At 40.9% G+C, this 11,888-nt stretch overlaps 1 protein-coding gene across 1 annotated transcript in view; it reads left to right on the forward strand.

Moving 5' to 3' along the window:
* Positions 1-10,678, forward strand: part of PIGN (phosphatidylinositol glycan anchor biosynthesis class N) — a 100,040-nt gene extending 89,362 nt beyond the window's left edge. The window contains 3 exon segments of the mRNA XM_030970994.1: positions 516-558; positions 2,255-2,307; positions 10,377-10,678. Coding sequence (XP_030826854.1) covers positions 516-558; positions 2,255-2,307; positions 10,377-10,500 — 220 coding nt within the window. The 3' untranslated portion in view covers positions 10,501-10,678.
* Positions 10,679-11,888: the final 1,210 nt, after the last annotated feature.

An 11,888-nucleotide genomic window follows, 5' to 3' on the forward strand; every position in this document is an offset into this window, starting at 1 on the left:
CAAAATGCTGGGTGTTCCCAGAGCAGGTTATGGGCATCCAGAGATTTGGAAGGGGGCAAGCACCTCCTTTAGCAGCCTCTGACCCAGCAGAGTGGTTGTCAGCAGGGTGGGACTGAACAGTTCAGGTACCTGCCAAGCAGCTTTGCTCACTCTTGAGTCCGTCATGAAGCTCCTAAATCAGCTTTATTTGATCCAGCCAGCACACAGCTCTCTGCATCAGGAACAGGCAGATGCTCTTTGTAAGATTCTTTTGTTCTCCAAAAAATGATTCACGTTAGATTTCTCCATTGCAAAACTGAAACCCTATTAATGTGAAATTATAAATGCCAGATATCCTAGTCATGTATTTGAATTGTTTTCTAGTAGATTGAAATGTACCTGAGTGTTTGAAAGGCAAATGCAAGAAATCATGTCTTTATTTAAATTCTTTGTGTGGGTTTTAATAAGCTCTTTTAATAGCTGTGTCCATAAAGAAAGGTTGATGGTCTGACTTTGCTGGGTTTTTTTCTTTGCAGCCTTTTCCTCATTGTTCTTGTGATTTCAGACATTATGGCTTTGGTAAGTTGTTGTTGCACATTCTCTTCAAATAAGATCAAGAAGTAGAGAGTTCTCCTAATTCCATCAAGAGAGATCTGAATTTGTTTCAGACTTCAAAGTTTTTCTAACTAGGGCAGAGAACTGGATTGAAATCCTAGCATAACTTGGAGATAAAACTCTTCCAATCACTGCTTTTCAAATTTCATGTAATTAATGCTTCTGAAGAAGCAATGTTCTCATAATAATAAGAGACAAAATGAAGTAATAAGTTAACATTTGGAGTTCAACATGTGCTTTATGATCAAATTCCTTGGAGAAAATTAAGCAAGAATATCAGTTTTAGCTGTGTGCAGGGTTTAGTTAATTGTTCAGGAATTCCAAACCTTTTACCCACCCCAGCTTCCCTTGAAAAAGAGAGGAAAAGAAGAAATGCTTTACCCACCAGCTCCATTAGACTTGTCAGAATCCAGGAGATAGCAACATCCAGAAAGCCACTTTGTGCCCTTTGTAATAAGCTGTCAGGAAATGCTATCTTCAGAAAGCCTGCATCCACAAACCATGCTAGGCAAAACAACCCAAAGCTGATCAGTCCCCCAACACAGTTTTTGCAGATTAAAAGTATGTTTTCATTGCCCATTCCAGCTGTCTTCAAATCAGCAAGCAGTGCCACTGGTAAATAGAAACCTTTTAAAATCAGCAGGTAGAGCTGGTGTTGTCACTTTATACATGCTGGTTTTGTTTTATCCCTTGGAGTAGGCATTCCTGATCTTATTTCTTAGTACTGTGATCTGTAAATATCACCTGATAGGAAAACCAGCAAGTTAAAACCAAATAACTGCTAATTTGTCTGTAGAGTGAGAAAAGGAGAAGGTGTGGCTGTGTCAAGTTTCAAGTAAGTCTATGTGTCTAATCTGCTTTTGGGTAACTTCCACAGGAAAATAAATAGTATATCAATAAACCACATTCATAGCATTTCACTAATGAAATTAGTATAATTAAATCAAAAGAAGACTGAGGTACTTGCTGTGTGTAGCGAGCCCCAATATATCCAGGTCTTGCAACTCGTGTATTCTCCTGTTTTGGTTTAAGTATTTTGAAACAATGTACTTGGTGTCTGCATTAAAAAAAAAAAAAAATTAAAAAAAAATTACCAAGGAGGTTTGTAGGAGATATGTAGGAACTCTGTCAAGAAAAGAGAAAGTAGTGGGCCAAAGAGAGAACATGTTTGTAGTCTTGAATCAATGGGGCCACCAACTAGAATTAGGGGAATTCACTAGTAGGTAAGTACTATCTTCTCCCAAAATTATTCCCACTTTACAGGTACAGAACTGCCAGAGTTGCCCAAAGACATTTGTGTTGAAATTCCATGAAAACTTTTAGGCACTATGCATTATTTGGCATGTTGTTATTTCAAACAATAAGGTGGCTTGGCTTTTCTTATTGAAAAAGTTATGGTATTTCTCTGGTTTTTGCAAGCCAAGGTAGACAGAAATTAGTCCATCTCTTGATGTTTTTGTTTGATACCATGTTAAACCTATTTCTAGTTTCTAAGCTATTCTTTACTGTGGTCCAAATGATCATTCCTGGAAAGGTGTTGTGCATATTCTATGTGAAGAATTAGAATTTTGGAGTGAGCAGCCTGAAAAAACTTGGGTTGAATTTTCTCTTTCAAATTATGCAGTGTTGATGTACTAATCAAAGTTGTTTTATTTCCTAGCATTTTTTCTTTTTGGTTAAAGATTATGGAAGCTGGCTGGATATTGGCACAAGGTACAGTACCTTTTTTGCTTCCATTGCATTTTTAAAGCTTCATGGGTTCATACTATTGTTTATCTACTCATAATTCTTATCATTTTTTCCATTTACTCTGCTCAATCAAATGCTTTGGGGATGTTCCACGTACTTTAAACACATGTGCACACATACACATACATATCCCAAGCTAAAAATTGTGCCAGAGCAACACAGATTAAGTAGTAAATCCAGCATGGCAAGAAGTACAGTTAGTAGGATCTGTTTGAAAAGTAATTACACAAAATGTATTTTAATTCATGTTTTGAATTTTAATTGGTTGTAATCACTGTTAAAATAACAATTTATTAAGTTGTTAATTATCTTCTATCTAGTTAAGCCTCCATATACAGTTCACTGTGAATTAGTGAACCTTGTGTAAATGTTGGTGGCTACCAAGGCCCCATGCACTTATCCTCCCTCTAGCTGGGGAATAGTTTAGCATTTAAACATAGCAATCACAGCTAAATTGAGAGAATTCGTTTTGCATTATATTATGCAGTCATATTTACCTCAAATACAAGGAATACACATTTCAGATTTACCTTCCTTGAGTTGTGAAAATAGATAAAATGCTGTAGTAAGCTTAGTAGGGAATGTGTTGTTTCTAATCCAGACAATCTGGTCACTTGACACTGTTATTTAAACAGAAGCTGAATAGTGACCCATTGTTAATATTCTGTTTAGTCTATGTGTGCTCTGTGCTTTGCTTTTGTGAGCCCCTTTGTTCCCAGCAGCATGTGCACACATGTTCTTTGGAGGTTCCCATTCCTGCTCATCATTACCTTCTCAAGGTTCCTAGTAGGCAGAGGTACATCTAGATCAAACAGTGAAAATGTCACTTTAGCATCCCACTTCCTTGCTATGGTCAGTTTATGGTAAGTCAGAGGCTTCATCCTTTGGTTTGAATTCCTCTGCAGATTAAGAAGGATATTAAAGCCCTCAGAAAATTTCTGTTCTGTTGGACAAGAAGTTTTTTAATTAGGGACTTAGCAGCAAAAGTATAAATTGTTACAAGTACCCAAAAGCTTCCTCTCTGATACATGGTCTTCATAGCTAGAGCTTTACAACAGTAATGCATTGCTGGATCTATTTCAGCTGGAAGGTTGCCTTATTCTGAAGAGTTTAGGAGAGCTCATTATACACCACTAATTCTGCCTCTCATTGTGTGTGTTTTGATCACTGAAGAAAGCACTGAAAAAGGCCTTTTGAAAGAGTAATTTGTGATTAATTTTTAACATGGAAATTCATAATGTTCAGGCAACATCTGTCATTACTTCACTTTTGAGTGCTTGACTCTGCTACCTATGTTATTTTATTGTAGTCTCTGTATATGTCTTATATGTAGGTGTGTATATGCACATAAGAAAAATAATTGGGTTGCTTAAGACAGGAAGTGAAGCCATAAGTGCAGAGCTAAGTGGTCCTTCCTTTATCTAGCATGAGCATTATTTTGGCACCAGAATTTTCTCCTCTGAGCAGATTTCTAATGTGTGATCCTCAGGCTTGGCAAAATTAGCAGGCAACAGCAGAAGATTTTTTTGTTTGGTTGTTCCTGAAAGGGAAGATGAGCTTCAAGGGGTTTTGGGTAATTCCCAAAACCAGTGGGAGCGAGATACTAACATAGCTCTTTCCTGTCCTCCTGTTGCAAGTGCAGTGACAGCTCAGTGGCATTCTCATTGCAGTGTTGTCTGTTGCTGCTTTGGCAGCAAGGTCTGAAAATATCCTGTCTTACAACAGGCAACGTTTTCCATGTTGCCAAAGCTTTCCTGAGAATAGAAGAAATCTTTAGGGACAGCTGCTTCCATATTTTTCCTTTTTTCTTGTCACACTGATAGGAAGTGCATGTGTGTGTGTCTGCAGAAATATCTGGATTTGTGTTATATTACTGGTTAGCACATCAGTGAAATCAGAGGTAGACAACCGGCAGCTTAATTGCCTGGTGGAGATTCATTCCTCTGAAGTCTCTCAGAGCTCAGTGGTGTATGTGCCACATTTGTAAATCTTTGATGTTTCCTTACTCATCCTGTTTTGTGGTGATGGGCTTTCCATGGATTTTCTAACTACCATGTTCAAAAGTTCTGTGTGTTCTCTCTCTTACTAAGAATATGCAAGTTGGGTAGGAGACTCATTAGGCAATATTTGGTTTTTCCAACAGCCAAGTTTCATATAGATGAGCTGGCTTTAAATCCCTTACAATAAAAAGACCTTCACTGCTTTTTCACCTTGATTTTTTCTTTCCTAGTGGATCTTATTGTTTGGAAGTAAGGTTTGTTTACTGAACTGACATTTTCTATTTTTAAAAATTTCACGCCTAACTCCTGGCTTTTTGCATCCTATTCTGCTATGCCTTAACCATATGACATGACATTTTACCATGCCTCACATTTATCTTAACAATATGATGTCTTTATTCTCCCAGTGGAATTCACCAGGTCACGTAAGTGTTGTCTTTGAATGGAAGCAGATTTCTACCTCTTCCATTCTTCCAGTTCATTAATGAAATGCTGAGCAACAACAGATCCAACATATAGTCTGGTATTACCACATTCAGCAAATTATCAACGCACTACTGATTCCCTCCTCTCAGCAAATTATCAATTACCATAAATATTTATGACTTCTTAGAAAGTTTTAAAGCCCCTTTTCTTAATGGTGATGCCAAAATCAATGTAAGCTTGTCTTTCAGAGAGTGCTTTTCATTGTTTTGATATAATAACGGGATAATAGTCTTGCAGGGAATGCAGAACTCAAAGCAGCAACTTAAATAAACTTCTAAGGTGTGCTTAACCTTGCCCCCTACCTATATACCTTGAGGTAATCTGAATTGCATCATAAGACCGAAAAGAACACACCACTAAATTTCTTGAAAATAATCATGTAATTTTCCTAGCGTTTTTGATATATTAGTGCGTAGTACATGATCATGAGAGGTTTGTTCTGACAGGTCCTTTTATTTTTGAATAAGAGCCAAATGGAGTAGCTAGCTTTTCAGCTTCTTTGTCACTAAAATAATTTCTCTGCAGCTTAAAATGTGTTTCTCTATCTCTGTCTGTAGATTTCCAGAAAGAAATAGCCTTTAAAGCCTACTATATCTTTACAGTACATGCACTTTGTAAATAGTTGTATAACCTGATAGTAAAGATAAACCTTAAAGGTTCTTTATATGGCTATTATATAGCTCTATACAGACACATACTGTACTATCCCTTCTCTTTATAGCTGCTGGAAGATAAAGATATGATCTTAACTGCCCTTCTGCAGTTTCAAAGGTCAGGGGACATAAACAAAGCACAAAACTGGGGTTTTTTAGGTTTTGGGAATAACGGAGTCAATTTTGGGGTTGGGGTGCTGGAGCTTCTTGGTTGAACTGTTAAAACAAGAGTTTTGTGATTTGTTTTTGGTGAAACTGAGGAGAGAGGGTGTGGCATCCTGGCTGGAAAAGCAGGAAACTTAAAATTCAGAATCTAAATCTGGGGTCTCAGTGTGTGCTTGGAAACAGTTCAAAGAGCATGTCACAAAGAAATAATGTCTCTGGATGCTTCTGGAGAGTGCTTGTCCAAGTTTTTGCACAAGTTGTTTTTGTTTTACTTATTTTGTTCCTGGTTGTTTTAATTGCTATGGTGACTTACTCCATCTTCTTGTCTTCCAGCTTCTAATCAGGTCTGTCATCTTAGGAATTAGCCTGTCTTGGGAGAAAGCCAAGTTTCGGAGCAAGATTGATTCCCACCGCTTATCCCCCTGATTTTTTTAATATCTTAAATTCTTCTCACCAATATACACTGTCACAAAGCCAGGAGGTGGTAGTACCTCATATGTTCTCCTTGTGGTTCCTTGCCACTGAAACAGGTGTCTTGCTCCCTGATAAAAAAATTTTGTACCACCAGCTTTGCCTTTTGACATTGATCCATACATGGGCACTCACCTTTCTACTGAACAGTGACACCTTACCATAGATCATCCATGATCCCCCACACCTGCTACCTCTGCCATGTCATCCTTTATAAGCATTGCCCCACTGTGCCCCATGATGCTCTTCTCTTGTATCTGTTTCATGCTCTTCTTCCTCTACATGGATCTAATTTGCCTGGAACCTAGACTCTTACTCCTTCTCATTAGCTCAGGTTTGACTTCTGATGCAGAAAGCTTGTTTTGAGAATTACCTCCTTCCCTGTAACTACAGATCCAGTCAAGGCTGCAGGTTCTGAATTGTATAGGGATCAAGATTTGACACTGCTGTTGTGGCACGTACCCGTAAGAGTCTGGTTTTCTTTGTTTAAATACAGCATTACCCCAATCTAAGAAGTAGTTTACCAGGCAGAGCTGCCCACAGGCAGTGCAGTACCAGTGGCTGAGAGCCCCAGAGATGCTGGCTGTTTGTAATTACATGACAAGCAGATTGAAATTGTTTTTATTGTGCTCTATGGCATTATATATATATATATATTTGAATGTCTGATTAAAGGACCTTAACTGTGCAGACCTGTGCAGTATAGCAAGAGAGGAGTGTGTAACACTCTCTTCTTTACAAAAGTATGGAGGATCCAGTCCCTCAACTGATAGGTGTCTAAGGAGAGTTTGAAGAGACCTTTTTGCTTTGAGAAAGCCCCTCCCTGTGCCCCACCAAATCCTGATCACACCTGAAAGAGCCCCTTTTGGGGAGTGCACAGGAACTCAGATGCCTGTGTGAGGACCCTGCATGGTTTGTGATGGTCTTGGGGTATCTGTGGGAATAAAGGCAAGGTCTTCACTTGGCTTGTGATTTTCAGATTTTGCATTCACACTTTCTTTGAAAGTTACAAGGAAAGTGGTATTTGCTTGTTTACATGAAAAACTAGAATTCTGGCGGCAGGTAAGAAGGAAAGCTGAGGTGTTACAAGTAAGGCAGGAGACACTAAGTGTCCAGCTATTAACCAGAGTGGCTGTTCCCTTAGGAGTCAGCAACCTTATCATCCTGTGGTGAATGTACAGTCCCGAAGGCCACATTATGCCATGAAGATAACTGGAACGAGAGTTTGAGTTTCATCTGTCAATGTGTCCTTTCCCATGGAGAACTGAAACCAAAGTTGTAACACACCCAGGTGATCTTTCAAGAGCAGCTCTTGAGGGAGTTGATCTTTGTTGTTGTAAATGTGCTGTGAACTATGAAGTCCAAAGTGCACTGCCCAGGTGACAGGAGGCTTTGTGCCTGACTTCATGCTCCCCGTGTCCCTTCTTACACCTTCCCCACAGAAACAGGACAGGAGCTTGGTTCTTGTAGATGTGCTGCTCTGCCACTCATTATCCTCATTGAGGTCTGAGCCCTTTTATGATGGTGGATTTTTCTAATTGATTTCTTAAAACTATTCATTTGAGCAAGGCATTGGTGAGGTGTTTTAGTCAGACTCAACTGAAACAGAAAAATCTTAAAGCATGCAGCAAGTCTGTTTTCATGTTCTCCATGTTTGGTCCTTTGGTTGCTGGCAGCCTGGCTGTGGAAGAACTTTTTGGATTACTTTTATTTTCTCACACTGGTTAGCAGCCCAGCTTTGTGGAGAGATGGTGCTTCTCCACTTCACAGGTCTAAATTGTGTAGACTAGAGCCAGAGTTGTCACAGTCTCAGGGTTGTGAGGATTGATAGTGTTGGCATTATGAGCTTTACTGCTCTTCTGTGGCTAAACTCTCAAACTGAATGAGTCCTCTGGCAGAAATTCCAGGTCATTAAGCCAGCAAGCATTCCTTGCAATCCTTTTTTGTGACTAAACTCAGACTTCATCGAGTCTGAAGTTACTCTGTTTGTCCTAAAGAGCCATCGACTTCGGAATAATAGGTATGGGTGCATCAGGAGGTATGGGTACCTCTCATGTCAGAGTGCTAATTTCTTCAGTAATCCCAAGAAAAAACAAAGCCACACTAGATGCATAATGGACGTGGGTGCAGCAGTGTTTCATCTGCAGCTCTAACCTGAAATGTCACTGGTTTTGGAAGATTTCTGGTTTCTGAATGATTAGTGGTTTACATTAACAGTACCCAATTCAGATCTTGCAGAATCACACAATGGTTGAGGTGGGAAGGGACCACTGGAGGTCACCTAGTTCAACCTCACTGGTCAAGTAGGGTCCCCCAGAACACATTACTCAGGATTGTGCCCAGATGGCTGTTCTCCAGGGAAGGAGATGCCACAGCCTCTCTGGGCAGCCTGTTCTGGTGCTCAGTCACCTCCACAGTAAAGAAGTTCTTCCTTGTGTTGAGGTGGAACTGCCTGTATTCCAGTTTGTGCCCATGGCCTCTTGTTCTGTTCCTTGGCACCACCAAGAAGAGCCTGCATCCATCCTCCTGACACCCTCCCTTCAGATACTTATAGACCTTGAAGAGATCCCTTCTCACTTGTTTCTGCTCAAGTCTCAACAGGCTCAGCTCTCTCAGCCTTCTCTTGTAAGAGAGATGCTCCAGTCTTAGTCCCTTGATCATCTTCTTAGCCCTCCCCTGGACCTGCTCCAGGAGCTCCCTGTCTCTCTTGTACTGAGGAGCCAAGAATTGGGCACAGCTCTCCAGATGTGCCTCACCAGGGCTGAGCAGAGGGGCTGGATCACCTCCCTTGACCTGCTGGCAACAATGCTCTTCTAATGTACCCCAGGATACCTTTGGCCTTCTTGGCCACAAGGACACACTGCTGGCTCATGGACAGCTTGTTGTCTGCCAGGACACCAAGGTCCATCTCCACAGAACTGCTTTCCAGCAGGTCAGTTCCCATCCTGTCTGGTGCTTGGGGTTATTCTTCCCCAGGTGCAAGACCCTGCACTTGCCTTTGTTGAATCTCAGGCAGTTCTTTACTGCCCATCTCTCCAACCTGTTGAGGTCCCTCTGAGGGGCTGCACAGCCCTCTGGGGTATCAGCCACTCCTCCTAGCTTTGTGCCATCAGTGAACTTGCTGAGGAGGCACCTGCACATGTGGATGTCGGGTTTGACTGAATGGTCTGTAATCCAATTCTTCCACATGACGGGAAAGTCTGCCTTCCTCCAGACTTTCTCCCTGATCTCTTGAGTCAGGGGTTCTTGAGAGATAGCCTTGGCAGTGAAGACTGAATGCATTCAGTATCTCAGCCTTTTCTGCAGCTTCTGTTGCAAAGGTCCCTGCTCCATTCAGTAGCAGACCCACATTTGCCAGAGTTTTCCTTGTGTTATTGGTGTCTTTGAAGAAGCCCTTCTTGTTATTCTTGACAATCTTAGCCAGATTTAATTCCAAATGGGCCTTGAACACATTGAACACAGAATGCTGAATGTCCTGGATTGAATCTTAGTTTGACCCTAAATAGCTCATCTGTGACACCAGTGAACCTCAGGTAACAGAATTTGAGCAAGTGGAGAACAAGCTTGCTGCTTGTTAGACTTTTAGTCAGTAGGTGGTTTTAGTGGCTTCAGGACATCCTAACCCAGAAGCTGCATTTTCATGTTGCGTTTATTAGCCACTCTTGAACTCATCTCTTTAATCTCTTTGCATGTGCTACCACAGCACAGAATTCTACAGATTTTAGCAATATTCCGTGAAAAAGTAGTGGGGTTTTGGTTTTTGAAGTTTTTTTTCTTAAAGCTATTTGTCACTAGGATAGTGTTTTCTCTAGAAAATTTCACTTCATCTGACATAAATATCTGAACTGTCTTATTACCAAGGAATGTCTGCCTGATGGCAAGTTCTCTCTAGATTCTGTGTTATAGTTGACAGCAAGTGAAAGTTTTGCAATTGTTTTGCTCACATACTGAATTATCCATTTGAATGAAAAGTACACCTGGTACTCTTACACACTTGGTGTATACTCAGTTGTGTTTTCTGTTGTCCCCAACATGTTATTTTGTCAGAGACCTGGGTTTTTACATGACAGGACTGCTATAATACTTGTCGTCTAAGAGCAGTGTATATAAAATTACATCCTAGGTGAACAATTAGGCCTACTTAAAATGGAAAAAAAAAAAAAAAATATTCAGAGGGTTATTCATGTCAGGGTTTTTTTCCTTTACTCTGCAAATTTGTATTTTTCTCTCACTTTTTTTATCTGTCTCTTCCTTGCAGCATCAGCCACTATGTGCTGGTGATGTCGCTGACCATATTTATGATGGTGATGAATGGACTGGCCCAGCTGTTAACTACACGGAGACTTGGACTTCCCAGAAGGAATAAGCACCATTCCATGTGATGAAGCATCCTCAGACTTCCTCTGAACCAACCTCCAGCTGTGGAATGTAAATAAGGGTTAATGGACTGGAATGCCAAAATCCCATCCAGCGATCAGAGTGCTGTGCTGATGCAGATTAAATGCTGTCACATGACTGAAATTTGCATTTCAGGGTTGCCATTTAGATACCAGTGGGAATATGGGAATAAAAAAGCCTCTGATTATTCTTCAAGTGTACACATTTCTTGAACATGACAACAGCAACAAAATTCTTATTTTAAAATGCATAGGCAGCTGTCTTTTGGGTTGTGTTTTTTGGGGAGGTGTTTTTATTTTTTTTGGTATAACTTGGCTGCCAGCTGTTTGTTTATACATGCTCTCATTAGGAGTCTGCAAAGTTCTAGCTTAGTTTCATGTCTTGCATAAGTAACTCCCAGACTAAGGCATGGATGGAATCAGTCTGGGCAGATGGCTGGTCTGTGTATACCTGATGTGGTGCACACGTTGGAATATCTCTGAAATGAGCCGTGCTTTTTGCCAGCCCTGTCAGCGTGCCTGTGAGGATATCTTGAGGCAGGTTAAGGCTGGTGTGCTGTGAGGCCCTTGCTGTAAGACGTCTTTCAGCTCATCCTGCTGTGAATTGCTGCTGCTGACTGGGCTCTCCTGCTGCCTCCTGAGCTTGGGCAGGCTGAGCAGGATGACACTCAGGTATGACACTCATGATCCAAATGAAAAGGAACCTGGTTAAATAGCAGTCAAATTCCCTGGGCCAGCTCATGACAGGTTGGGCAGGGAGGTTAGGGTTGATTGTTTCCATAGTGGCCCAGAGTTAGATCAGCCTAAAGAGGTCATGAAACTGCATCTGGATTTGCTGCTTTTCAGAAAGTGAAGCCATTTGGAGGCTTTTTTTTTGTTTCCTTGTTTTTCTTTCCACTTGTGTTCTGCTCCATTACTGTAAGCATCAGTAATGGCTGCACAACGAATCTAATGCAGATTCCTTGTGTACGTATTACAAGTGAGAAGCAAGGAAAAGAAAAAATGTTGTTCATTCTGGCCTATTCTATGATGGCATCACTAAAAATAGTGCTGTGTAATATCCCTGTGTCATACTCCCAAGTGGCAGCCAGGCCTTTCTATCTGGGAGCTGATACATATGGCGCATGATGCTGGCAGCCAAGGCTAGACATGCATCATGGGGGCTTCTCCAATGCTCTTTCCAGCCATCTGGCATTTGGCCATGGTCACACATCTCTTAAACACTCTGAAAACTAGTCATCCCTCTGCAGGAAGTTTGGCTAGGAAAAACCAGTTACAAACCTCCATCTGCTTCTTAGGTACTAGAAAAAAAATGGCATCACAGGCCTGCAGTCATCCATGCAGCTTCAGAGTACCTTGTCAGAGTATCTGAG

Source organism: Camarhynchus parvulus, chromosome 2 (genome assembly GCF_901933205.1).
Source record: "Camarhynchus parvulus chromosome 2, STF_HiC, whole genome shotgun sequence".
Classification (NCBI taxonomy): Eukaryota; Metazoa; Chordata; class Aves; order Passeriformes; family Thraupidae; genus Camarhynchus; species Camarhynchus parvulus.